This window comes from Biomphalaria glabrata, chromosome 17 (assembly GCF_947242115.1).
Source record: "Biomphalaria glabrata chromosome 17, xgBioGlab47.1, whole genome shotgun sequence".
NCBI classification, from domain to species: Eukaryota; Metazoa; Mollusca; class Gastropoda; family Planorbidae; genus Biomphalaria; species Biomphalaria glabrata.
The window spans coordinates 22365266-22391901 of NC_074727.1; the positions used below are offsets into that span (position 1 = coordinate 22365266).

The 26636-nt window shown below is 37.4% G+C and overlaps 1 protein-coding gene across 1 annotated transcript; it reads left to right on the forward strand.

Annotated features, from left to right (window-relative positions):
* The first annotated feature begins 1754 nt into the window (after positions 1-1754).
* On the forward strand, positions 1755-26351 carry LOC106051969 (neuropilin and tolloid-like protein 1). The gene is made up of 9 exons (XM_056016438.1): positions 1755-1913; positions 2610-2694; positions 3434-3555; positions 5674-5820; positions 16353-16449; positions 17000-17121; positions 20741-20905; positions 22713-22806; positions 25222-26351. Exons 1-9 carry the CDS (start codon positions 1871-1873, stop codon positions 26111-26113), a joined length of 1767 nt encoding a protein of 588 aa, XP_055872413.1. The 5' UTR covers positions 1755-1870; the 3' UTR covers positions 26114-26351.
* The last annotated feature ends 285 nt before the right edge of the window (positions 26352-26636 follow it).

Below are 26636 nucleotides of genomic sequence, written 5' to 3' on the forward strand. Positions count from 1 at the left end.
ATGCTAGAAGGACAAAAAAAAAAGCGTCAACTCGTATTAATCACTTTCCATATTTAGACTAGCATAAAAACGGCAATGTTGACAGCAGGAACATTATTTAAGTGGTCAGCCGCACAAGCGAAGTTGCTAAGCATGAATCAGAACGATATATCTAGATAATGTAGCTGGGACAGTGTGCTACTTTTGGTTTTTCTGTACATCATTTCGATAGCAGGTTATAACAAAAACTGGAATCCTAAGAAACAAAAGAAAACATTATTTACGGGTGTATGCAGACGTAAAGTAGGAAATATGTTTGATCGTCCTTAACTCTTTCTCTCCGTAATTATTGTCCACGCTCAGATTCATTCTGCTCATTTGTGTTTCACCGCCATATTATGATTAAACTTCAATAACTTTTTTAGAATGTAATCAGGAAATGTTATATTAGGTATATAATTATAGAAGGATGCGTGCTCTTTTTATATCACACAAATTAAAGTTTATAGAGCCAAAAATTAATTTAATTTAATGGGGTCAAATCAACGTTTTTATAGTCAGTCTGGTGAGAAAGAGTTAACAAATGAAAGACATTAAAAAACTAAACTTAGTAAAGCTCATTATAAATAAATATTGGTGTTGTCATCAGATTTTATAAATATCCTCCAGAATAAAAAAGATTTCATTTATCTATTTTTTTCTACTGCTTAACGTTCTAGTATCATTCTTATTCTTAATTCCACTATTGTGCTAGATCGTAAGTCCGTAACAACAAGAAGCGAATGTCCATGATTTCGACGATAAAGGGCAGGTGCAATAGTCCACGAGGCTTCTAGATCTAGATCCATCTGCGACCTGTATATTTTATCCCATCTGACGTAGACAAAACTATTGTCTGCCTGGGAACCTTTTTAAAGTTATCGTTTGTGCCTGCTTTGGGTCTTAAATGTATGTCCTGCTGACTTGTAAGAATTCTCCGTCTCTTTTGAAAGCCAGCTTTACTTGATCTCGCAGTCAGAAATAAACATATCAACACCTAAATTTAGACTAAAGAGGGTTTCTTACTTCCGGTATAATTGTCGAATGCACAGCTCTATATAATCTAAAAGTATACATTTCTCACTCTACACTATCTTATTTTCTCTATGAAAAAAAAGGCAGGGCCGTGTTTAAGTAAGTAGGGGCCTGGAAGGATTTTGTTTTGGTCACCTTTCCTCTTGGACACCTATCCTCTTGGCCACATATCCTCTTTTGACTATAATAAAATTGCCCTAAATTAATAATACGGTAAGGAAATATTAGACTACTTTTTTATGTGTTATGTATATTTTCAAAAGTTGTTTAGAATTTATTTTCTAGGCGGAGGCCCTCATTTTTGGCTGAGGGCCTGGGATGGAGCAATAGTTAATTGCTGGGCGGAGGCACTGTTTATATTGCCGTTAATTTGAGCTTGATTTTAAAAAGTATTCTTTTTTTTTTCTCTTTCTCTTAAGGTTTACGAGCCACTATGCCAATAATGCTTTTATAAATGATTTCAAGAGAAAGAAGGAGAATTGGGCTACTAATGCAAATAAAATTCAAAGTTTTTTATCTTTGCCCGTGCACAAAACCTTGTTATAAAGAAATTTAAAATAATAATCATATAAACATTATAATTAATATTACAACCAACCAAGTATAACTTTTTTTGTTTCAAATATAGTTCTATTATATTTCCTGTCGTTGAGACAAATTAAGCCCAACGGCGGAGAAACTGAAGAGTTATTTTTACCTGTCATGATGACGTCACGTAACGTCAGGTGATTTGAGCCCTAGGTGAGGTTTCACTTCAGAAAGGACAGCCGCCTGGACTTGTGAAGAAGTGGTGCTCGCCCCTTGTCACAAAGTCAAGATGCTGTGGATTCTTGTTGTGGCTTCGCTTCTGGACCCGTCAAGTAAGTACCAGGATTCGTGCCAGGATTTTTTTCATAGTGCGTCACAGCCTCACTGGTTGTATTATTCCCAAATCTAATTCGATTGTTATTCTAAAGACATCGCTTGACAATATTTCGTTGTATTTGGTTATGGAGGAACTTTAACGATTGCACATTTTACTCCAGCTTCCCATGAACAAGTATGGTTCACTGATGCGTGCGATAAAAATCTTTACATATTTTTATTACATAATTTAGGTAGTCAAAATTATTTCGTTCCAAAAAAAACTGACATTTATACATTTAATTGAAATCTGCCGTAAAATTACTTACCAAAGATGTATCTTGTAAAGTAAAAAAACAAGTATTCTTCATCTATTGAAATATTCAAAAGATGTAGGCCTGACTAATTAATTAGAGATTTGACTTGAGCTGAGGTGTCATAAAAGTCGAGTATACATCAACAGACACTATATATCATGTCCGTGTAACAACTATCTTTAGTCTTCTAAATGTTACAAATATGGGGTAGCGATTTAGGTTGCTTATATCTAATTATTTTTCAAAATAACATTTTTGAATAGGCACTATGCAAAATGCATAAAATATATAAGGAGAAACTAACTCACTACCCCAAATAATTTGTTTGCCAAGAGAAAATAAGCAAATAATAATATCCCCCACCATAATGATAATTGGATTAACTTCATTATTCAGATGCTGAGTGTAACCAGAAGTATGTGGTCAAAACTGGCCAGGCCATTGATGTGGTGTCCTACAGTTATCCTTACAACTTTACCAGGTAAATGGGAACTTTCTCTAGATCAGGCATGTCAAACACGGTGTTCGGGGGCCGCATGCGGCCCTCGACCACTTTACATGCGGCCCAATTGGCCACCTAAAAAATATCTAAATAATGTTAAATTATTACGCTGGAAAATAAGAAATGACAAGCTAATTGAATTAAAAAATAGTATTAGCTAAACTGAACAACGAGAGTGAGTCTGTAGTGAAAGCAAGCTACATTTTGTCAAACTTAATTGCAAGCCATAGCAAATCATTTAGTGAATGTGATTTTATGAAGAAGTGAGTCGTTAGAGCCGAAGTAATTTGCCTAGAAAAGATGAAAGCATTCAAAGAAATAGCGTTAACTAGGATTAAACAACACAATACTTTCCTTCGATTTTTTTTTTCTGATCCCAACATTTTCTGCAAATTGGGAAGATCTGTGAAATCTTTATTTAAAAAGTACAACTGAGCTAAATATGTCAAATATTTCCTTTATAAAATATCTATTTATCTATCGAGCTAGCTAGCTAGCTATCTTATATAGATATGGCCCCATCTATCTCAGAAGACAATGGATGCTTCCAGATTAGTCCCTAATTTTGGCAGAATCTGGAATGATTGATCAAACCAATTCTGGAGCGGCAGAGTTTGCCACAGTTCGTGCATGTATTTGTTTTATATATACATGTCTATAAAACTTTCCAATACATCTATTTAAATATCAACTGACCATGGTGATGTCATTCTTACAGACACGTCCACTGCTTTTATGATTTCATCACGGAATTTAACTCGGGGAACATCATTCACGTCAAAGTGCAGGAGGTCAACTTGTCCTGCGAGGAGCAGACGACCAGCCTGGAAGTTTATGATGGTGAGAAAAGGACGTAATGTGAAGTTTAGTGAAATCATGTTCGGGTGATTATTGTGAAGTCATGTTCGAGTGATTGATAGTGAAGTCATGTAAGAGTGATTGATAGTGAAGTCATGTTAGAGTGATTAATATTAAATGCATGTTAGAGTGATTGATAGTGAATTCATGTTAGGGTGATCGATAGTAAATTCATGTTATAGTGAATGATAGTGAATTCCTGTTAAAGTAATTAATATGTTAGAGCGGTTGATAGGGAATTCATATTAGAGCGATTGATAGTGAATTCATGTTAGAGTGATTGATAGTGAATTCATGTTAGAGTGATTGATAGTGATTTCATGTCAAAGTGATTGATAGTGAATTCATGCTAGAGTGATTGATAGTGAATTCATGTTAGAGTGATTGATAGTAAATCCATGTTAGAGTGATTGATATTGAATTCCTGTAAGAGTGATTGATAGTGAATTTCTGTTAGAGTAATTGATAGTTAATTCAAGTTAGAGTGATTGACATTTAAATTCCTGGTGAAGATCTGATCCATCTGGCAACTTTCTGACTAATAAGCTAGATTTTTTTTTTGAGGATCTGATACAAAGTTTAATCACTGGTAATTATCTGTTTACGTATGTGGACTATTAAAAGACCACATTTTATAGACGTAATAGTTTGAGTTATTTATCTTTTGACTTAATTATAGTCAGGCTATGACTCCTTAAACAAGTGACGATTAAGAATTAAAAAAAAAAGCAAAATATAAACAGTACTTTTTAGAACAAAGATTATGTAAAGGGAAAGAGCAGTACTATTTCTGTTTCAATAACGCAGCTGTTTCTATATTAACAAAATTAATTTATTAATTTCCACTAATTAATAATTTAATTGGTTAATTTTTTATTGATTCTTATGTTGTCATCGACATGTAATAATTGTGCAAAGTTTCAACTTGATCCTAGAATTGGAAGTGGTAGAAATAATGTGTACTAGATTTGTACAAGACAGACAGACATAATGACCTAATGAGTTGATAAAAGCTTTTTATGTTGCCTGTGTTGATTCGATTGTATGAATGGAAGGGTTCTGAAACGGTGAATGGAATTGGTGTCAGAAATAAGACTAAAGGAATGAATGAAGAATGTTGGAGAATAAACAAAAAATGTAGGAGACGGCACTTGACGTAGGGCCCCTACTTGACGTAGGGCCCCAAAAATATTGTTTTAAAGGAAAAGCACAGAAATAAATTGCATTATGTTGATTTTTTATTACAAGGGACCTCATATCTCGAATAACTTAGGGCCTTATCAAGTCTAAATCCGGTCCTGGGAATGTGTGTGCTAGCTTTTGTAAAACTGTGTATTTATTTCAAGATTCTCTTTACAAAAGACACTATAAAATTATTAAACATATACTACAGTTATAATACAAGGTAAACTATTGTTCGTAACCTGGTCTATAAACTTGTAACAAACTAGTTCTTCAAAGTTGACCGGCCCATGAACTTTTAGTTTTCAAATTAAATATTTTGTTTCGGAATCTCCACAGATAACGTCTTCTCAACTTTTGACATTGTGTCCAGTCATAAATAAAGAATAATAATCACCTTCACCTTTACTTATGTCTTAGTTGAACAGTTGGGGCACCACGCGATAGTTTGACCGTCTTCATTCCTCTCTGTCTTTTGCCTTGAATAGAATTTCTTTCAATTTCAGGCCTGTCCATTCTTTTATGTTGTCTTCCCAAAGCTTAAAAAAAAAAAAAACTGCAAAACAACGTAACCTAGTTACGAGAAAATTCATGCACTATCTGGAAGGATAATGCTTTAAGAAACAATAGGTGATGGTACTAAGGGATGGATTACCTAACTTTTAACTACTAATAAATTAATAATAAACGTTAAAATACAAGAAAAGTAATACTTTTTCCCATGCTGGTGCGTACTGTCACAAAAAAGCACAGTGTATATATATATATTAATTTACTTATAGATGTATAGATAGATAGAGAGATAGAGAGATTATTTTTTCAGCTTTACATATAAGTTAAAAGTATTTTGTTTATTATATTTATTAGACTGATATGTACTATTAATACTAAATGTATATTTTTGTTCTGACTATGCAGCGTTCCGAACAAGTCCAAAGCTCTTGGGTAGGATATGTCAAGGTAACCCGATGATATTCGTCAGCCCCAAAGAGAGGCTGTACCTGGTCTTCAAGTCGTCGGGAGCTGGAAGTAGTGGCTTCAAGTTAAGGGTGGAAGCAGTACCAGGTTAGAGATTTTTAAAAATAACACGTCATTACACGGCAGACGTCATTACAAAGTCGATTCATTACACAGGGACGTCATTAGAGAGTAGCCGTCATTATAGAGCAGACGTCATTTCATAGCAGACGTCAATACATAGCAGACTTACTGAGACTGAGCCATATGTGAAAGGAAGAAAGGACGCAAACAGAAAAAAGTATTTGGTCAAAGTGCAAGGACATAGAGCATTGATATAGCACATTGAAGAGTTCAGGGTTATAGCACATGGACATATGAAATCATAAAATGGACATAGCACATGGACATATGAAATCATAAAATGGACGTAACACAGGGATATAGCATAGGGACATAGCATATGGACACAGAACATAAACACAGCACATTGACACATCACATAGGCATAGCACAGGAACACAAGTTACATGAACATGGCCAGGGGCGTAGCTAGGAATTTTCCATCGTTGGGGGTCCCGGGGGGGGGCTTGACCTCTTTGGGGACCCCTGCATTTTACGTAATATTTAATTTTTAATGTAAAAAACACTCATTTATGGGCCCCCCTCAAGTGGGGGTCTGAGGGATTTTTAAATTCTCCCCCCTCCTCCCCCACCCTAGTTACGTCACTGGACATGTCACAGGAACGTAGTATACATACAAAGTAAATGGGCACATCATTGACACATCAAAGGGATATTGCCCAGAAATATAGAACATAAACACAGGATCGTTGAACATGGACAAAGTGCGTTAACTTAGCACAGGGATAATGGACAAGGCTTATGGACAAACCACAGGGATAATGGACAAGGCTTATGGACAAACCACAGGGATAATGGACAAGTGTAATGGACAAACCACAGGGATAATGGACAAGTCTAATGGACAAACCACAGGGATAAAGTTTATGGAGAGATAAGGGACACGGAAACTGTACGTAAACAAAACACAGACAACCCCCCCCCCCTAATACAAAATAGAAGACACTGAACAAAGACTGACAGTTGATTGATCTACACACCATAACCTTCAGGAAATAGAAAACTTGTATAAGACTCGTGCTCTCCTAACAGTGACCTATAAAAATTGTAACCTGGTCTGTCCGCGAGGTGTCGCGGATGAATTATTATCGTGACGTCAACACTCCTGGCTACTACAAACAGGGGAATACCCATTTCTAGCCCCCTCCCAACTGCGAACGTTTTTTGGTTTAAGTTGCATGCTGAAAGAAGAGAAGATCAAAACATTTATATTTTTGCTAACTCATCTCTTAGCCATATTTTCGCAAACAGGTCAAGAGGGTAGACTATGTGAAAGAACGCCTTTATTCAATCCACCATATAAACTTAGAAAACATTTTAATAGAATATAGATCTATATGTAAAACTTTGTATTTGACAACCTTTGAAGTCCTAGAACCAGCAGCATCATTTATTTAACTAACAGTAACAACATTCACCTTCACCTGTCCCTATGACTGTCGAATCGTTGGGGCACCCCGCGTGATCTGTCAACCGCCTCTCTCCATTTCCTTTTGTTTTCCAAAGACTGTCCCCGTCCATTCTTAGATGTTGACCTTCCATCGCTTGCTTTGTCTGTCTCTCCTTTTTTCCCCTGGTACTGTTCCCTGGAGAAACGCTTTTGCGAACACTGAACCCCGGGGATCTCTTTACATGGCCATGCAGTCTAAGCCTGAGTTTTTTTTTTCTAAGACACTTCAGTAGGTCAGTATGGTGCCCAGTCACCACTGAGATCCTGTTCCTTTTTAGGATAAGCTAGAATAGGAGACAAATAAAAATCCTAGAACATATAATAAGTAGCAACATCATAAACCACGTAGACAAACATAATGTCCTCACACCATACCAGCATGGCTTTAGGAAATATAGATCATGTGAAACACAACTAATAGGACTAATTGATGATTTTTTTAAAAGGTTTAGATAATAGTGAACAAATAGATGCTATCTTACTAGATTTTTCTAAGGCTTTTGACAAAGTTCACCACCATAGTTTGCTTAAAAAATTAAAATATTTCGGCATTAATGGTCCACTGCATCAGTGGATTAAAGATTTTCTGATAGGGAGAGAACAAACTGTAATAATAATTGAAATAAGATACTAAGCGTTGGGATAGGTTATTAAGTACTATGAATGCTTACTAAGCACTAGGATAGGTTACTATGTGCAGAGATATGTGACTAAGTGTTAGGATAGTTTTATTAAGCACTAGAATATGTTACTAAGCACTAGAATAGGTAACTAAGCGCTAGGATAGATTATTGAGCACAAAGATACGTTACTAAGCACTGGGATAGGTGACTAAGCACTGGTATAGGTGATTAATCACTGGGATATGTGACTAAGCACTGGGATAGGTGACTAAGCACTGCGATAGGTGACTAAGGAGATGCACAGATCTCCGCATGTACTTAACACAAAAAATTGGGTACCTGAGACTTACTAAGACAGTAGCTTACAGTAACTACTAAATTCAACTTCACATGCAGTCTAAGATTTATTTCCCATTGAACTAAATGAATTTTGATAAATTACGAATTGATTTCATTAGCAGAATTAAGAAAATCTGCTGATAATTTAAAAAAAAAATAAGAACAAGATCAGAAAGTAATTATCACACAAACTCAGAGGCTGCCCCCATCGAATTCACCAATGGACCAAGAATATTCAAGCCATAGTCTTGTTTTGATCGTTGAAAGTAATACAATTTTATTATCATTGGGCACTCAAATAATAATATTAATAATAATAATATTAAAAAATTCTCTTTTAAAGTTAAAATCTTTCATAATGAATTTTTAAACAAACATAAGTACTTTTTCAATTACAAGTTGTTGTTTTTTTTAAATATATTCATTAAGAAAAGTTCCCCTTTCAGACCCAGTGATCTATTGGGCAGATGATGTAAAAGTTATCTGTTTCTATAGCCCACGGTTATCGAGGGTGTCACGTGGCCAGCATAACGACCAACCACCTTTACTTTTCCTCAACTAATGTCAGGTACCCATTAGGGCTGGGTGGACTCAGAGGCGCCCTGAAGATCCCGACTGTTAAAATCCCCTTCTTCACCTAAATTCGAACCAAGGACCCCAGTTTGGAAGCTATGCGCTTTACCACTCAGCCACCGCGCCTCCATATATATTCATTTCGCGTACACTTATATTTTTTTAATAATAAATATTAACCTTATCCATATATTTATAATTAATAAAATGTTAAATGTAATAAAGAGAAACTAAAAAATATTTATTCTTCTTACAAAATTAGATTACTTGACAACACGATAAAAAAAACAAGATTACAAAGACAGTTTGTGTGGAAACACAAACTCAAAATAGGCCCCCAAAGTGGTCCACCTAGAGTCTTCACCAGGATTCGAACACGGGATTCCAGTTCCAAGTACTTTACCCCTCAGCCACAGCATCTCCATATATTCATTTAGCGTACGCTTAGCTTATTTTTTAGTCATTATAATTATTATCGTTATCCATGCATTCAAAATTAATAACATGTTACATGTAATAAAGAGAAACTAAAAAGATTTATTCTTCTTACAAAATTAGATAAATTGGCAACATGAAAAAAATAATTCTTGACCTACTTTATGTAGTGAGCTACAGACTTGAACAAGACTTTCCCCTCGCAACTAAAAATTAATATCTCCATTGCCATTTGTCATACAAACTAGATTTCGATCTAGATAGATCTAGACCTAGTTCTAAATCTTGAATCTAGAACTAGATTTAGATCTATGACTCTGTCTATATCTAGAACTAGATCTACAACTAGATCGAAGTCTAGATCTAGAACTAGATCTAGAACTATATCTAGAATTAGATCTAGAATCTTGATATAGAATCTAGATCTAAACTAGTAGGCCTATTCGTATGAATTTACACCTTTAATCTTAAATTACTAGATTTAAGCCAATGTTATGATCAGGAATAGTAGCCTATTTCTTTTAGTAGCGGGTAATGGTGTAGGCCTACTATGTTCTTCGTATTCGATTCACTTCTTAATGTGATACTACTGCTTACATAATGAATAAATCTGCAACCCTAAGCTGTCAGAAGACTGACAAGTGTATAATGAGGATATGTCAAAACTGCGCGCTATAAAAGTACTTCGTTTTTTTTTAAACGTATAATTAGAACGAAGTTCGTATCAAAGTTCTTTTTAAAAAACCAACACTTCAATCAGTTTTCCATTCAATGAGTAAGTTAATAAATGGAAAGATATCTTCTAATGATCCGTTCACACATCCATTGTGACCTTGGGCGCAAATTGTTTGTACCAATGCGCCAGTCTATGAAGGAAGCTTGAGTTATTATTGTAGAAGTCTGTGACTTTTTTTTAAAAAACTTACCTCCCCTAAAGTTTTTCATTGAAAAGTGGTGTATTTTTTTTTTAATCTGCTTGCATATGTAATTTTAAAAATTAAATGGTTCACTTTCGGAAAAGAAAAAGGAGCCATTGCATCAGAACTTTAAATGATCTAAAATATCATGTTGTCCGATTTTCATTTTCTCTTCTAGATCTAAACGGGACTGACTGACGGACGGACAGACAAACCACACAAAACGAATAGCGTCTATTCCCCTTTTGGGAACCGCTAAAAATAGAGGCTTAATTTACCCTATACTTGTTGTTTTTTTAAACTGTGACGTCAGCAGATTAAAAAAAAACTTAAGCTGACAAATGTAGACTCATGTTGTTTTTTTTTTTACCTGGACCACAGAAAAGTTGTCTGAATTTGATCGGGAAACGTCCTAAAAGTCAGGGGCGAGTCTGAAGGATTATAGGAGAGGAAGGGTCTAAGGCTCACAACATAAAGACTAAAATTAAGTAGACTCTCATTCACAAGGGTGTCCAGGAAGCAGGGAACGCCCTCACCCCTCTTGTACTTATTCTTTTTATTTCTATGATTTTTTTCTGTATTGTTGAATAAATCTATTGTTCACGTACTTGCTAGATAAAGCTAGTGGACTTGGTGTCTAAATGGGTAAAACTCAATGGCTAAAGAAACAGTAGGCTCAATAGTAAATACTTAGCTCTTGGAGCATGTTTCATAAGGATCTTTTAATTCTGTTAAAGCAATGAAGATATCTTGAACGAAGACAGGATTTTGCTCAAAATTTTATCAAGATTGTGACTGCAAGATTTTATAAAAACTGTGAGTGCAATATTTTGTAAATACCATGAGTGCAATATTTTGTACGGATTGAGAGCGCCAGATTCTATTAAGACTGCAAAATTTTATCAAGACTGTGAGTGCAAGATTTTATCAAAACTGTGAGTGCAAGATTTTAAAAAGACTGTAAGTGCAAGATTGTATCAAGGCTGTGACTGCAAGATTTTATCAAGACTGTGACTGCAAGATTTTATCAAGACTGTAAGTGCAAGATTTTATCAAGACTGTGAGTGCAAGATTGTATCAAGGCTGTGAGTGCAAGATTTTATCAAGACTGTGAGTGCAAGATTTTATCAAGACTTTGACTGCAAGATTTTATCAGGCTGTGAGTGCAATATTTTATCAAGACTGTGACTGCAAGATTTTATCATGACTGTGAGTGCAAGATTTTATAAAACTGTGAGTGCAAGGTTTTATAAAAACTGTGAGTGCAAGATTTTAACAAGACAGTGAGTGCAAGATTTTATAAAAACTGTGAGTGCAAGATTTTATTAAGACTTTGAATGGTTTAACGTAGACTAGGGCTACAGGATTTCCTAAAGACTTGAACTGCATGATTTCATAAAGACTGGTAATGCTAGATTTTACCAAGGCTTGATTTTACGAATACTGCAAATACATTATTAAAAAAAAAGACTGAATGCAGTATTTTAATAAAACTTTATCAATTGTACAGATTAAATCTTGCGCGTGGATGTCCATAAAAAAGAAACATTTTTTAATTCTCTCATATTCAGTGCTCGAAGCTTCTTCCTTTTATCTTCAGAACATACCACGTTGGTTTAATAACAAAAGACAATCAGCAGAGGCGTAGCTAGGGATTTAGGGAACCGGGGGGGGCGGGGGCTGTCTAGTTTTTGACTCCAAGTGAATAGCAAGTTTACATAGCAGTGGCGTAATGTTTAATATTTAATGTAAAAGAAAATGTGGAACATTCTTTTAGGGGACCCCTCAAGTAGGGGCCCAGGGGGACTTGCCCCCCCCCCCAGCCTAGCTACGTCACTGTACAATCAGACTAGTCTAGGTGTTCTAAGTATTAGTTATACTTATCTACTACTACTCCGCGTTATAGTAATGTCTGCTTAAGATGAATCGTTTATATTTACAGTATGTATGTCTACAGGAAGCAGGCCAAGCTGAGTTGGTTTGTTGTGTTTGTTTTCTTCAATAATGGTGACAAAGACAAAATGAATTCGGTTTCGTGTTTTGACTCGCGCCATCTTTCTCTCTCCTGAGCGTCTCACGACAAGCTCTTTCCTGACCCACTTCCGGTCAGGCTTTGACACAATTATTTCATGTGTGTGTGTATTTAGGCTGATATTAATGCTTATGGAAAAAAAGTTACTCTTTCCTTATTAATATCGTCTTAGGTTTAAAAAAAAAAGGAAAATAATATATATATATAATTATATATATACTTATATATATATATACTTAAAATTAAAAAGCTCATATAAAAGGAAGAACTGCACAGTTACAGACATATATCTCAATACTGTTATATTTATTTCCATTTTCTATATAAAAATAAATTAAATAATTACCATTAATTAAATAATTAATTAATTTGTTGATTTTTGTTTAATGATTCTTGTTTTATTAAGGAAAATGTATAACTGTGCAAAGTTTCCACTTGATCCGAGAATGGGAATTGGGGAAAATAACGTGTACCAGACAGACAAACAGACAGACAGACAGACCGACGGAACGAGTTGATATAAGCTTTATAATAACAACAACCGTAAAAGGTAATTTGAGTGTGAAATAAATTACTCATTCAGACCCTAACCGACCAGAGAGCATGCGAATAAATGTCCCTTGTCTTATATTCAACGGTCTTACCAATGTCGTGTCGCCTGCACAACGAGCAAGTGCTTTTATTATGATCTCATTGGACCAGGTACCCAAGTAGGGGGGAGATCTCAAAATAAAGTAAAACATATTGAAAACTTCTCTGTCGCGAAGACTAAAATCCTTTCTTGGAGCAAGGGTGGGAATGTTTAAACAGGATTGATGGGCGGGGACTGTTAGTACAGGATTGATGGTCAAGAACTGGTGTAGCTGGATTGTAATGTGAGGGCTATTGAAACAGGATTGTTAGGCGTGGACTGTTAAAAAATGATTAATGGGTGTGGAATGTTGAACATGATTATTGAGTGGAGAGTGTTAGAACAGGATTGATGGTCGTAGATTGCTGGAGCAGGATTGTTGGGTGGAGACTATTTGAACAGGATTTTAATATGAGGACTATTGAAACAGGATTGTTGGGCGAGGACTGTTGAAACAGGATTGTTGGGCGAGGACTGTTGAAACAGGATTGTTGGGCGAGGACTGTTGAAACAGGATTGTTGAGTGGAGACTGTTAGAACAGTATTGTTGGGCGCGGACTGGGTTTAATCAAGTCTCTAATAAACTACTCGACCAGATTGACACATAGATACACCAATGACCAAATTATCTTCTGTTAAGAAGGAACGTCTGTAATTTATAAGATGAGGTAAATTATAAGATAAGACCGTTGGAACAAGATTGTTGGACGAGGATTGATAGACAGAAATGTTTAGACGGCTGTTGTTAGCGCGGGATTGTTGTACAGTTAATGTTGGACAAGGATAGGTAGATCAATGTTTAGTCTTGGTTAAGAAATCATTCTTTAAGCAAAGTACGCTAAAAATATACATGCTTACAGTATTCAAATTAGATTTTTTTTTTGTATCGCGATATTAATTTCTGAGTGATAGCAACTTCCTTATATGACTTCATGATGACATTGTTAAAACCTTTCCACCGGAAATACGTCATACGTTTTATTAAACGAGTTTTTTTTGTCGTTTTTATGATTTAGCGTGTTTTTTTTTTTCTCTTTCTTTTTCCGCTATCATAGTCAGTGGTTCTAAATTTATTTGTATTCTGCTAATGACTCAACTAGGCAATTATTTTTTTATAAAGAATGACATCAGAGAACGTTCAAATATTAGTAATATATTTAACATTTAAATTCGTTGTGGAAGATCATTGCTTTCTTTGCGTGTGTGTGGGGTGGGATTCAGTGGCGTAGCTAGGAATTTGTCATCGTTTGGGGGCGATGGGCTTAATCTCTTTGGAAGGCCCCTGCATTTTGCGTAATATTTAATGTAAAAAAAAATTCAAACACTCATTTGGAGGCCCCCCTAAAGTGGGGTCGTGGGGGAATTTTCAAAGTCTCCCTCCCCTCCCCCCCCCCACCCTAGTTACTCAACTGGTAGGATTTACGTTGTTATTGTTGGTAGGTGGCAGCTGATTGGTAGAGCGCTTGGCTTCCATTTCGATGAAGACTGGGCTTTTAAAATTCCGGGTTTTAGGACGCCTCTACATCACCCAGATATAATGAGTAACTGAAGGTGGTTGGTCATCATGCTGGCCACTAGGCACCCTCGTTAACCATTGGTCATAAAAATAAACGAGCTTTACATCTTCTGACACCATAGATCGCAAGGTCAAGAATTGGTACCTTTAATTTTTACCTCATTGTTAAGGACATGAGGAAACATTATCACTTATGTTTTGTATACATTACTAAAGGACTCGACAGTGTCAGGCACGTCATTACTTATGCTCGGTACACACCAGGCCTTAAAAACTTCACCTAACCAGGATTTCAAATCAATAACTCTTGCTCCGGAAGTCAAGCGCTGATCTATTTGGCATAGTAGCCAATTCTCACTTGTAAGCAAGACTCATATTGAGGATCACTGATCTGGTTCATACCTTACGACAGAAATAGAATAGGTCACATGAACTGCTAAACAGAACGTTTTATATTAAAATTTGTATATGCATAGTTTCGTTTTGGTAGTGATTAAGACAATGGCGAATCGGGATGTCAACAAATTTTAGAACACCTTAAAGTTGATGTGCATTCCCCTCCAACTGCAGTAATCTGAATTAATTTCTTAATTACTGGGATTATCCCGCTCCGTTCAGCGCATTGGGCAGCAAGCTGTCTCCATAATATTGGTCTCTAGCAATGCCTGCAGTCTCTTCCCAATTAGTCTACTGCAATGCCTGCAATCTCTTCCCAATTAGTCTACAGCAATGTCTGCAGTCTCTTCCCAATTAACCTACAGTAATGCCTGCAGTCTCTTTCCAATTAGCCTACAGCAATGCCTGCAGTCTCTTCCCAATTGGTCTACAGCAATGCCTGCAGTCTCTTACCAATTGGTCTACAGCAATGCCTGCAGTCTCTTCCCAATGGGTCTACAGCAATGCCTGCAGTCTCTTCCCAAATTTTCTACAGCAATGCCTGCAGTCTCTTCCCAATTAGTCTACAGCAATGCCTGCAGTCTCTTCCCAATTAACCTACAGTAATGCCTGCAGTCTCTTCCCAAATTGTCTACAGCAATGCATGAAGTCTCTTCCCAATTGGTCTACAGCAATGCCTGCAGTCTCTTCCCAATTGGTCTACAGCAATGCCTGCAGTCTCTTCCCAATTGGTGTTCAGTTATATATACTATTAAAGTAGTATTAAGGAGAATTTCCCTTTGTCAACCAGGATGCAATCTTCACTCTCCTGTTAGAATCTGCATAGCATAATATCCTGATCAGGCCTACATTCTGTTTTGTCAGATCTAGGTTGATCTAATTCAGGTCGACAGTAAAAAAAACATCACTAGGATATGGAAAAATGTAAAGTACATCTTCGTCCTGAGTACAGTTTTAGTGTCTTTAGTTGTGAGATATTCTCACTAATCAAAACACATGGAAACGCTGGGAAACCGAAAAGGTTAAAAAAACAAAAAACCTTTTGTGTTGTGTTTACGTTAGCTGAGTTAGCAAGGCCGGTTTAAATATGTCGTAGGCTCTATGACAAGTAGATTTAATATTAAAGCATTTAGATGCTTCTTTAAAAGGTAATGAACTATTTATCATCAACTAAATTGTTCTCTTGCTGGTAAAATGGAGGAACTCCTCAATACTGTGATGAGACCAAGGATGATCTGGTTCGGTCCATATTGTAAGACATGACACTGTCATAAATTATCTTCAATGTACAGTGGAGGGAGCTCGAAAAAGTGGTAGTCCAACGTGGAAAGTGGGTCGGCCTCTCTTTATATTCTGTTAAGGACAGCGGCTGATTCAGAGGAGTGTTTGAATTATACCATGGTAGCTGTTGTGAATGATAATATGGAAGGGTTCAGGAATTGCTCAGTTTTCTTAATGTGCGAACCGGGGTATAATTTGAATTGAATATTTAAAAAAATAAATAAGTAGCTAATGTATGCCATACCTTGTTGTAACTATAAATCTCTTCTTATTCCTTTATTTTTATTTTCATGTTTTTTATAGAGTTTACTCATTGCTACAAGGAGAAGACAAAAGTTGTGAACGCTCATCAACATTCACAAGTCATTGTCTCCCCTTACTACCCTGTTGATGTGGCAACGTAAGTTGTTGACATTATGTGCAGACAGATTTTTTTTTCTTGTTTTCTCTCTTTTTTTTTCCCTCTCTTTATCTCTCACTCGCTTTGTTCTTTCTCTTTTCCTCTCTTTCTATCTCTCTTTTCTCAGTTCCTTACTCTCTTTTTCCTCTTTCTCCGTTTCTCTCTCTTTCACGTCTCTCTTTCTCTCTCTGTCTTGCTTTCTTTCTCTCTCCCTTTCGGTAAACGAAAGTGTTTGGTGAGCGATATGTATGCCAGGTACAAATTGGTGAGCGATATGTATGCCAGGTACAAATGAAAACAATTATACCTAATATTTATATTTTTAAACAATCCCTGCTTATGTTTAAATAATAAAGTAAACTTAACGTGTTTAGTCACCCACCACCTTTTTTTTAACTATAAAAGAAATTGTACGGATTGAAAAATAAGTAGGTATCATTATATAACACTACTACCCAGCCCCTAACTCTAACAACGCCCAACGGTGTCCAGCATTTTAAAAATATATTGTTTTGGTCTGTTAATAGATACTCTTTTTCATTCTATCCAGGAGTGTCAACTGTAAATGGTTGATCAAGGCACCCCCAGGTCATACGGTCATCTTGGATATACTGGACGCCAAGATGAGAGGATCTCATGATTGCACCAGTTTCGGTCTATACATATACGATGGTAGGTCCCAAATAATGTCCAGCGCTTGGATAGAGTTGTTTACAAGTGCAAGCTCATCGCTTTAATAAAGAGACATTGTGGCCTTCATGTGGTGGGGGTTCTGATACTGATCCTGGCTGAACTGTTAAGACTTTAAAGAGAAGATTGAAAGGCATGGCTTCTTAACCAGAAAGCTTTGGGCAGAAGGGGAACATTAGCCGTGGTTGGTTACTTGCCCGAGAGAAGGAAAACTCTGAATCAAAATCTCAGTGTTCAGGTCTTCTATAACGATTGGTCTCTGTTTCTCCGACCTTCAGTCAGGGTGTTTCAAGGTCTCTGTTTCTCCGACCTTCAGTCAGAATGTTTCGAGGTCTCTGTTTCTCCGACCTTCAGTCAGGGTGTTTCGAGGTCTCTGTTTCTCCGACCTTCAGACAGGGTGTTTCGAGGTCTCTGTTTCTCCGACCTTCAGTCAGGGTGTTTCGAGGTCTCTGTTTCTCCGACCTTCAGTCAGGGTGTTTCGAGGTCTCTGTTTCTCCGACCTTCAGACAGGGTTTTTCGAGGTCTCTGTTTCTCCGACCTTCAGACAGGGTGTTTCGAGGTCTCTGTTTCTTTGTCCTTCAGTCAGGGTGTTTCTAGGTCTCTGTTTCTCCGACCTTCAGTCAGAGTGTTTCGAGGTCTCTGTTTCTCCGACCTTCAGACAGAGTGTTTCGAGGTCTCTGTTTCTTCGACCTTCAGACAGGGTGTTTCGAGGTCTCTGTTTCTTCGACCTTCAGACAGGGTGTTTCAAGGTCTCTGTTTCTCCGACCTTCAGACAGAGTGTTTCGAGGTCTCTGTTTCTTCGACCTTCAGACAGGGTGTTTCGAGGTCTCTGTTTCTTCGACCTTCAGACAGGGTGTTTCAAGGTCTCTGTTTCTCCAACCTTCAGACAGGGTGTTTCAAGGTCTCTGTTTCTCCGACCTTCAGTCAGGGTGTTTCAAGGTCTCTGTTTCTTCGACCTTCAGACAGGGTGTTTCGAGGTCTCTGTTTCTTCGACCTTCAGACAGGGTGTTTCAAGGTCTCTGTTTCTCCGACCTTCAGTCAGGGTTTTTCAAAGTCTCTGTTTCTCCGACCTTCAGTCAGGGTGTTTCGAGGTCTCTGTTTCTCCGACCTTCAGACAGGGTGTTTCAAGGTCTCTGTTTCTCCGACCTTCAGTCAGGGTGTTTCGAGGTCTCTGTTTCTCCGACCTTCAGACAGGGTGTTTCAAGGTCTCTGTTTCTCCGACCTTCAGTCAGGGTGTTTCAAGGTCTCTGTTTCTCCGACCTTCAGTCAAGGTATTTCGAGGTCTCTGTTTCTTCGACCTTCAGTCAGTGTGTTTCGAGGTCTCTGTTTCTCCGACCTTCAGTCAGGGTGTTTCGAGGTCTCTGTTTCTCCGACCTTCAGACAGGGTGTTTCAAGGTCTCTGTTTCTTCGACCTTCAGTCAGGGTGTTTCAAGGTCTCTGTTTCTTCGACCTTCAGACAGGGTGTTTCAAGGTCTCTGTTTCTCCGACCTTCAGTCAGGGTGTTTCAAGGTCTCTGTTTCTTCGACCTTCAGACAGGGTTTTTCAAGGTCTCTGTTTCTCCGACCTTCAGTCAGGGTGTTTCAAGGTCTCTGTTTCTCCGACCTTCAGTCAGGGTTTTTCAAAGTCTCTGTTTCTCCGACCTTCAGTCAGGGTGTTTCGAGGTCTCTGTTTCTCCGACCTTCAGACAGGGTGTTTCAAGGTCTCTGTTTCTCCGACCTTCAGTCAGGGTGTTTCGAGGTCTCTGTTTCTCCGACCTTCAGACAGGGTGTTTCAAGGTCTCTGTTTCTCCGACCTTCAGTCAGGGTGTTTCAAGGTCTCTGTTTCTCCGACCTTCAGTCAAGGTATTTCGAGGTCTCTGTTTCTTCGACCTTCAGTCAGTGTGTTTCGAGGTCTCTGTTTCTCCGACCTTCAGTCAGGGTGTTTCGAGGTCTCTGTTTCTCCGACCTTCAGACAGGGTGTTTCAAGGTCTCTGTTTCTTCGACCTTCAGTCAGGGTGTTTCAAGGTCTCTGTTTCTTCGACCTTCAGACAGGGTGTTTCAAGGTCTCTGTTTCTCCGACCTTCAGTCAGGGTGTTTCAAGGTCTCTGTTTCTCCGACCTTCAGTCAAGGTATTTCGAGGTCTCTGTTTCTTCGACCTTCAGTCAGTGTGTTTCGAGGTCTCTGTTTCTCCGACCTTCAGTCAGGGTGTTTCGAGGTCTCTGTTTCTCCGACCTTCAGACAGGGTGTTTCAAGGTCTCTGTTTCTCCGACCTTCAGTCAGGGTGTTTTAAGGTCTCTGTTTCTCCGACCTTCAGTCAGGATGTTTCAAGGTCTCTGTTTCTCCGACCTTCAGATAGGGTTTTCGAGGTCATTTCACCAAGAAGTACATAGAAGTCTAATTTATAAAGCACTGGTTGTGTGTTTGTGTTTGCATGTGTTTTGTACATTAATTTTGCTCGTGTTAGCATCTATATTGTTATTGTTATAGGAGCTATTTCAAGGACCAATTGTTATAAAACGCCTGAATACTGACCTGAAACGTCGCAACCTGTGTACAGTTTAGAGCAATAGCTCGTTGCTACAGATCTGTAATTTGTTCAGGCCTTTTATGACGATTGGGCTTGGTTATGCTGAGGATGACAATTGTAGTCAAACTGAATTTCCATTTGTTTTGACCAATAAAATTATCTTTTTTTTTTTTGTGGTCTAATCGTTCGTTAAACCCAAACCCGGGAAAGGCTTTGGAAATTAAAAAAAATTCGTAGTCGTTGACGTTTAGGTAGTACAATTGATAAAATAAGATAAGAATTTAAATTGATCCAATCAAATAGAAATTCAGTTTGACTACAATTGACAACCTCAGCGTAACTACTGTACATTAACAATATAGATGCAAATACAAACAACATTCACACATGAAACACATACACACTTACAACCAGCGCTTAATAAATTCGACTTCTATGTACTTCTCGATGACGACAGATGATCTTGTAACACTCTGACCAGCAGTGGGATGAAGGAGTTTTTAAATCTTTCTGTTTTAGTCCTAATGGAAAGAAGACGACCACTTCGTTTAATGGGTGCAGGTTGTCTTTCAGATGACAAGTAGCCGTTGTACCAAGCCGCAAATAACTGTTATAGTTATAGACTCCTTGCAGCAATAAGATGCCTCTGCTGTGTGTATAGCTTCAGTTACTCAGGAGATGTGTCTTGTTCGGACGTACGTTCAAATTGCGAATTCAACAGACATGACACAATTCCAACTACACGTGAAAGACTAGGTCCAGACGGCTTAACAATTCAACTGAAGTTTAATAAAGTAAGGGCCACAGTGAAAGTCAATGTCGTTAATCGAGGTTGTCACCTCAAGTCTCTAATGCCAACTGACTAAAATATTATATAAACAAATTAAACCCACTATCCGTGGCATCACTAAATGTTGCTTTGTTATTTCGTCAACTGTAGTGCGTCGCTAAGCATATAAGTATATGACATGTAAACAGACTAACTGTATGTCACCATTAGCGGCCTTTTCCTTTACGGGGGCACTTAAAAATGTTACCTTCTTGTTATTTTCTTGGTATTCATTGGTATTGATTTTCTTTTCCTTTTTTTTTTCAGGGAAGACGAATTACGACGACGAAAGAATAGCCAAAATATGCGATCAGGTGACCACCACGAGTTTCACGAGCACTTCCGTTTACATGACTGTGGTGTTCACTTCCGGTCCGAACGTGCTGCACGCTGGCGGCGGAGTCAAGTTGGCTTTTAGAACTTCATATGTTGGTACGGATCATTTTTTTTTTAATTTAATAATTTTAATTCAAAGTTTGTTAACTTTCCCCTTTGTGGCTACCATTTATGGCTACCATTTATACACACAATTATAGCGCTTGTCACGGAGAAATAAAATTGCTTTTGTGTAGTGCATGTTTCACTATAGCCTGCTCATTACGCTAATTTGCAGACATGATGGGGAGGGATAAGGATTCCTCCCTGCCTATAGAAGCTCGTGGAACATAACTCAGCTAAACAAGAAATCTGGTCATCTTCCATTGATAGGTAGCCTAGCTGTTTATGCCACTTAACATTTTATTTATAAGGATTGTCTTTATGCAGGGCGGATTTAAGGCCCCTGATTTTTTTTCCGAAGCATGATTAAAGATCTACTTATGAATGAAAATACTTATATCTAAAAGATTGTTATTTTAGAAGAAAGAAACATAGTTCTTATGATTTAATCTCAATTTCCTTTTGAGAAAATTATTTAATATGCATATTTTAGTTTTAAAAAAAAAGTATATTTTTTAGTTTCTGAAGGGTAAGGCCCTTGGTAGACGCACTGTCGTAAATCCGGAAATGTATTTACATATTCCGAGCATGCTACAAGCGTACACTTCTTAATGATGAAATTTTTAGCAGCGATTGAATGCGAAAGGAAATGTTATCTCTTTAATGGAGACACCTTTCTTGTGGAGTCCCCGTGACTGCCATGCCTTAAATCCGGCCCTGTGTATATGAGAAGGGAATTCGTGCAATCTTTCTACAACAGAGTACTTAGTGATTGGTTTAGACTTTAGAACGACAGCTGGTCCCAACAGCTCACTTCTAGTTCAAAACATTTTGATGGCAGAATGAATTATAAATGACGCTTTAAAAAGTCAACGTCAAATCGATTAGTCTCGCTGGAAGATCAATCCCGAATCAACGTTTCGATGACGACATTGACGACCAAGCAAGAAATGAAAAAATTGGACCGATGGTCAGCAGCTTGTAGTGTTGAGGTCAGCTGAGATGACAATAATTACGGCCAACAACCCTTACAGTATAATGACGTATAGGAGGAAAAAAAAAAGTAATGTGGTAAAACTGACACTGCCTACGTAAATGTCTCTTACCACTACCCTAGTCACGTGATTAGATCATGTGTATAAACAAAAGCCACTGGCTAGAATGTCTCGCTTTGCAAGCGCTATGGATTATAGCAAGGAGAAGAGAAATCTCCCAAAAATATGAAAATACTTTTAAGAAAATAAAAGAAGCTTATATTGAGTAAAGGGAGAGGACCGTTCATTCGCTGCCATCTCTCAACAATGCAAGGTTTATCTTCTCTTTTTCAAATAAAACAAATTGAATTAATTACCACTAATTAATTAATGAATTGGTTAATCTTTTTTTTTTGTTTCATGGTTTTCTTCCACAAAGAGTAATTGTGCAAAATTTAAACTTGATCCGAGAATAAGAAATAAGAGAAAGAAACGTGAAGAAGAATCCACCCAGACAGACAGACATACAGACAGAGTTGATATCAGCTTGGTCAAAAAAAAAATCGGTTGCTTTCTATGGACGTACGCAGGTCTTTACAACAAACAAAATATTTTTGTTAAGATGTCTGAAAAAAAAAAAGTAAAAGTCCATATTGAGGATCTGGCTAGGGTTGATATCCAAAGACAACAAAAATAAACCATCGAGGCATTTGAAGCATTTCTGACCAAACGCTAAATATTTTCCATGGACAGAGAAATGTTCACATTAGATTCAATAATTCTATATAAACCTTTATCAACTGTCTGTCGTTTTTTTTTTCTTTCAGAAGACGAAACGGAGAAAGATTACAGTTTATTGTTCATATTGATTGGGGTCTTGCTTGGAGTGGCCTCATACACTGTATTTATGGTCATCTTAAGGCAAGACTTTTTGTTTTCTTTACACCTAATTTAAACAGTCTATTGCGAAAGGGATTTTACCTATTGTTTAATTTAAACTATCCAAAACTAATTTACAAAGATAATGACTCATCCCCCTTAGATATATATATATATATATATATATATAAATTAAATATAAATATATATTTATAAATATACTATATATCATGGGCGTAGCCAGGATTTTTTTTTCGGGTGGGGTGGGGGTTTGGGGGGGAATTTTTTGTCTCTTCCCCCTCCCTGCCCCCCACCGAAAAAAATATATTTATATGTATGTATGTGTGTGTGTGTGTGTACATAATCTTTATTACATTCTGACCCTTTATTCTTTCGAAAGACGTTTATTGTGTCCTAGAATTTCTTCCTGGAGTTAGTGGAAAAATTGATGACTCCCCGCCATCGTTAGCAAGGGGGTCTGGGGAGCGCTTGGAGCTCCCCCAGCGCGGGGCGGAGCCCCGCCGCCAAGCACTATTTCTGGTATTGAAAGCCAACAAAATACTTATTCTGAGGTATCTACAGTGCATTTTCCTGCTATTAAAAAGATTTATTTCAAAAACTTAATGTGCTATTCTTACTGACTTAGACCCTCCCGCGCCGTTCGGCGCATTTGCCGTCAAGCTGTTTCCACAAAAATCTGTCACTGGTAATGTATAAAGCGTCTTCCCACCTGCACTGAGGACCTCCATGAGGTAATTCGTTTTGTCGGAAAACATGTCCCGCAAAACTCATGCGACGCTTTGTCACAGTCTTACTAAGGGGTCTACTCCCAGTTCGGCATAGCATTTCTTTGATTTAGACCCGATCTTTATAACTGACTCCTAAAATCTGTCTTAGCCATCTTTGTTGAGCCACATTTCAATTTCGCAGATGACTTTTCACAGCACTTTATTAATGGAGCCCCACCACTGGTAGAAATGTGTAACCTCTCTTGAATACGCTCTTGGAATTAAGTGATTGTAGTTTACTTTAGATTTTATATCGAAAAGGGAAGTTTTATCGCAAAAATGATCTGTTGGGGGTTTTAAACTAAAAAATCTCTGGAGCTGTTTTTTTATTTTTAAATTCAAAAACCCATTTAGCTACGGTCATAGAATTTGGTAACTGTAGTTTGCTTTAGAATAATATTGTAGATAAAGGTTTTCCACCTCAAAACGCTCTGTAAATGAATTTTAAACTCAAAACCATCTGGCGGGGTTTTAAACTTTAAAAAAAAGCTATCTGTAGGACAGGAATTTAAACTCAAAACCCACAATTGGCTTGGCTACTCTTAAATATATTTAGTGTGTAATTTGTTTTTTTTTTATATTGAAGCGAATTTTTTTAGCATCAAACCCCCTCTGAAGGGGGATTTAAACTCAAAACCCCTTTTGGCAACGCTCATAGCATTTTGAGTGCAAAATTTGCTTTTTTTTTTACATTGAAGATGTATTTTTTAGCTTCAAACTCAAAACCCCTTTGGCTACGCTCATAGATTTTGGAGTTTTTAATTTTCTTTTTTTTTTTAATTAAAAAGGTATTTTTTAGCTTCAAAATCCACTGGAGGGGAGTTTAAACTCATAATCCCTTTGACTACATTCATAGAATTTTGAGTGTATAATTTGCTTTGTTTTTAATATTAAAGCGGTATTTTTTACCTTCAAACCCCGCTGAAGGGGGGTTTAAACTCAAAACTGAGTCAAAACAAATTTAGCTACGCTCATAACATTTTTAGTGCGTAATTAGCTTTTTTTATATTGAAGAGGTATTTTTTGGCTTCAAACCCTACTGAAGAGGGGGAGGGTCAAAATTTTGAGTGTGTAATTTACTTTTTTTTTATATTGAAGAGTGGGTTCATCGTAAATTTTGAAGGGGGTTTTAAAATCAAATCTTCCTTAACTGTGCTTTTGGAGTTTGGGGATTGTCGTTTGCATTTTTTTTTGGTTTAGTGGGTAGTGGATTTTAAACTTAAAACCCCCTAGTAGGGGTTTTAAGCTCAAAACGCCCTGGTAGGGGTTTTAAACTCAAAACTCCCTGGTAGGGGGTTTTAAACTCAAAAACCCTTGGCTGAGCTGGGGCAAGTGATGGTTTGGTATTACAATCTCACCTAAAATAAACAAAATCAAAGCAAAAAAAAACTAAATTCCGATATATATATATATATATATATATATATATATATATATATATATATATATATATATATATATGTCAAAACTGCAAGATTCGTCTCCCGTTATTTATCTAACTTATTGGTTAATTTGTTAGTTGATTCCTATTTTGTCATTGACAATGAATATTTATGCTCATTTTCAACTTCATCCGAGAATGGGAAGTGGGAGAAATAACATATACAAGATTTGTACCAGAACGATTAAAATTTGGAGCCTAAACATTTTGATAACTATTTATTTTCAGGTATGTTGTGGTTCCAGCTCGAAGGAAGGGCTTGACCAGGCAATGTGGTCATGATCGTTCAGCGTCATTAACGCCTCTTCGCTCCGTGTCCGTCACGTCATCCATCATCGAGCCCCCTCCGCCCTACCGTGCTACGGAGGACCTCCACCACAACATACGCGGGATCATCGGAGGCATATCCCGCCAGCTTCGCAATCTGTTCAGGCCTGCACGTCCGTCTTCCCATCCAGACGAGGGAGTGGTTAACTCGGCGTTTGACTATCACGCAGGTGAACAGTACACATCCGCGGCTGCCTCCCCCGGATTTGTTGTTAGCTCAGTGGGCAGCAATGTTGCTCTGGAACATATAAAGATGAACGATCTGGTTACGAATGACTACAGGGAGCTGCCTCAGATTCCCAGAACGCCTTCTGCCAATGCAGGAGATTCCGAAAACCTGTATGATACACTCTCCAGCGTTAGTCCCTACACGGACGCAAGTAATTACGCGGAGTGCTACCAGCCTGTAGAAGATTGTACAGGAATAGGAATTTCGGAAACAGAAATCAGCAGTGACTCCTGCAATTTACACAGAGACATTAGCAACAGCGCTTTGGAAACAGCTGGATACGAAATACCAAATACGTTTGCTTCCCCTTCGGGAGAATACGACACAACAGACAATGACAACTCCCGCCTTTCCACTCAGACAAGCGTTGATGAGGCGGATAAATTGGATGCTAATAGCTATCACGATAAGATGAGGCCTGGAAATAGCTCAGTTGAGCAAGCAATGGCCAATGACGGCTATGAAGTTCCGACAGATCAGTCTTACAGTATCGAAGGTAATGAAAATGAACCTGAATCAACTTATCAAACAGTAGGTGAAAGCGCTAAAGGCTCCGACAATTAACGAAATGATAGCTCTTTGACATTGGAATTCTGATCATGTGCATATTTGTACTCTTCTTTGCGAGAGGGAATAGTGTATTACATAAAGAGAGACGAAAAAAAGAGAGTTAGAGAGAGAGAGAGAACGAAAGAGAAAAAGTAAAAATGATGAAGAACATTAATGAATGAATGAAAGAAAATGTTAAATAGTAAATGTTCTAACAATGAAAACAAGAAAATAAAAAATTATTTTTTTTTTATTAAGCCGTACTTGTATCAATTAGTTTGGATCAGTCATGCTATTAAATTTCTAATTTATTTATTTATCGAACTCTTTACTGAATACAAAGGAGTTTTGTGCGGGAATATTCGCTGAAAGGGTGTTCAAAATAAGGTTATATTTTAAAAAAAAATGATAATGTTCAAACCAGGGTTTTTATTGTCATTAATTAGCTAGTCATCCAGAGGGCTGAGGGCTTTGCTTTGGAGTTTTGTGAATCTTCGTGTGGCTGGTGAGACCTATGTGAGCCCGGAATTAGCTAATA

Coding starts and splice junctions, on each gene's coding strand:
- LOC106051969 (XM_056016438.1), top strand. CDS start 1,871: ATGCTGTGGATTCTTGTTGTGGCTTCGCTTCTGGACCCGTCAA. Junction 3,556..5,673: donor CAGCCTGGAAGTTTATGATG/GTGAGAAAAGGA, acceptor CTGACTATGCAG/CGTTCCGAACAAGTCCAAAG. Junction 17,122..20,740: donor CGGTCTATACATATACGATG/GTAGGTCCCAAA, acceptor TTTTTTTTTCAG/GGAAGACGAATTACGACGAC.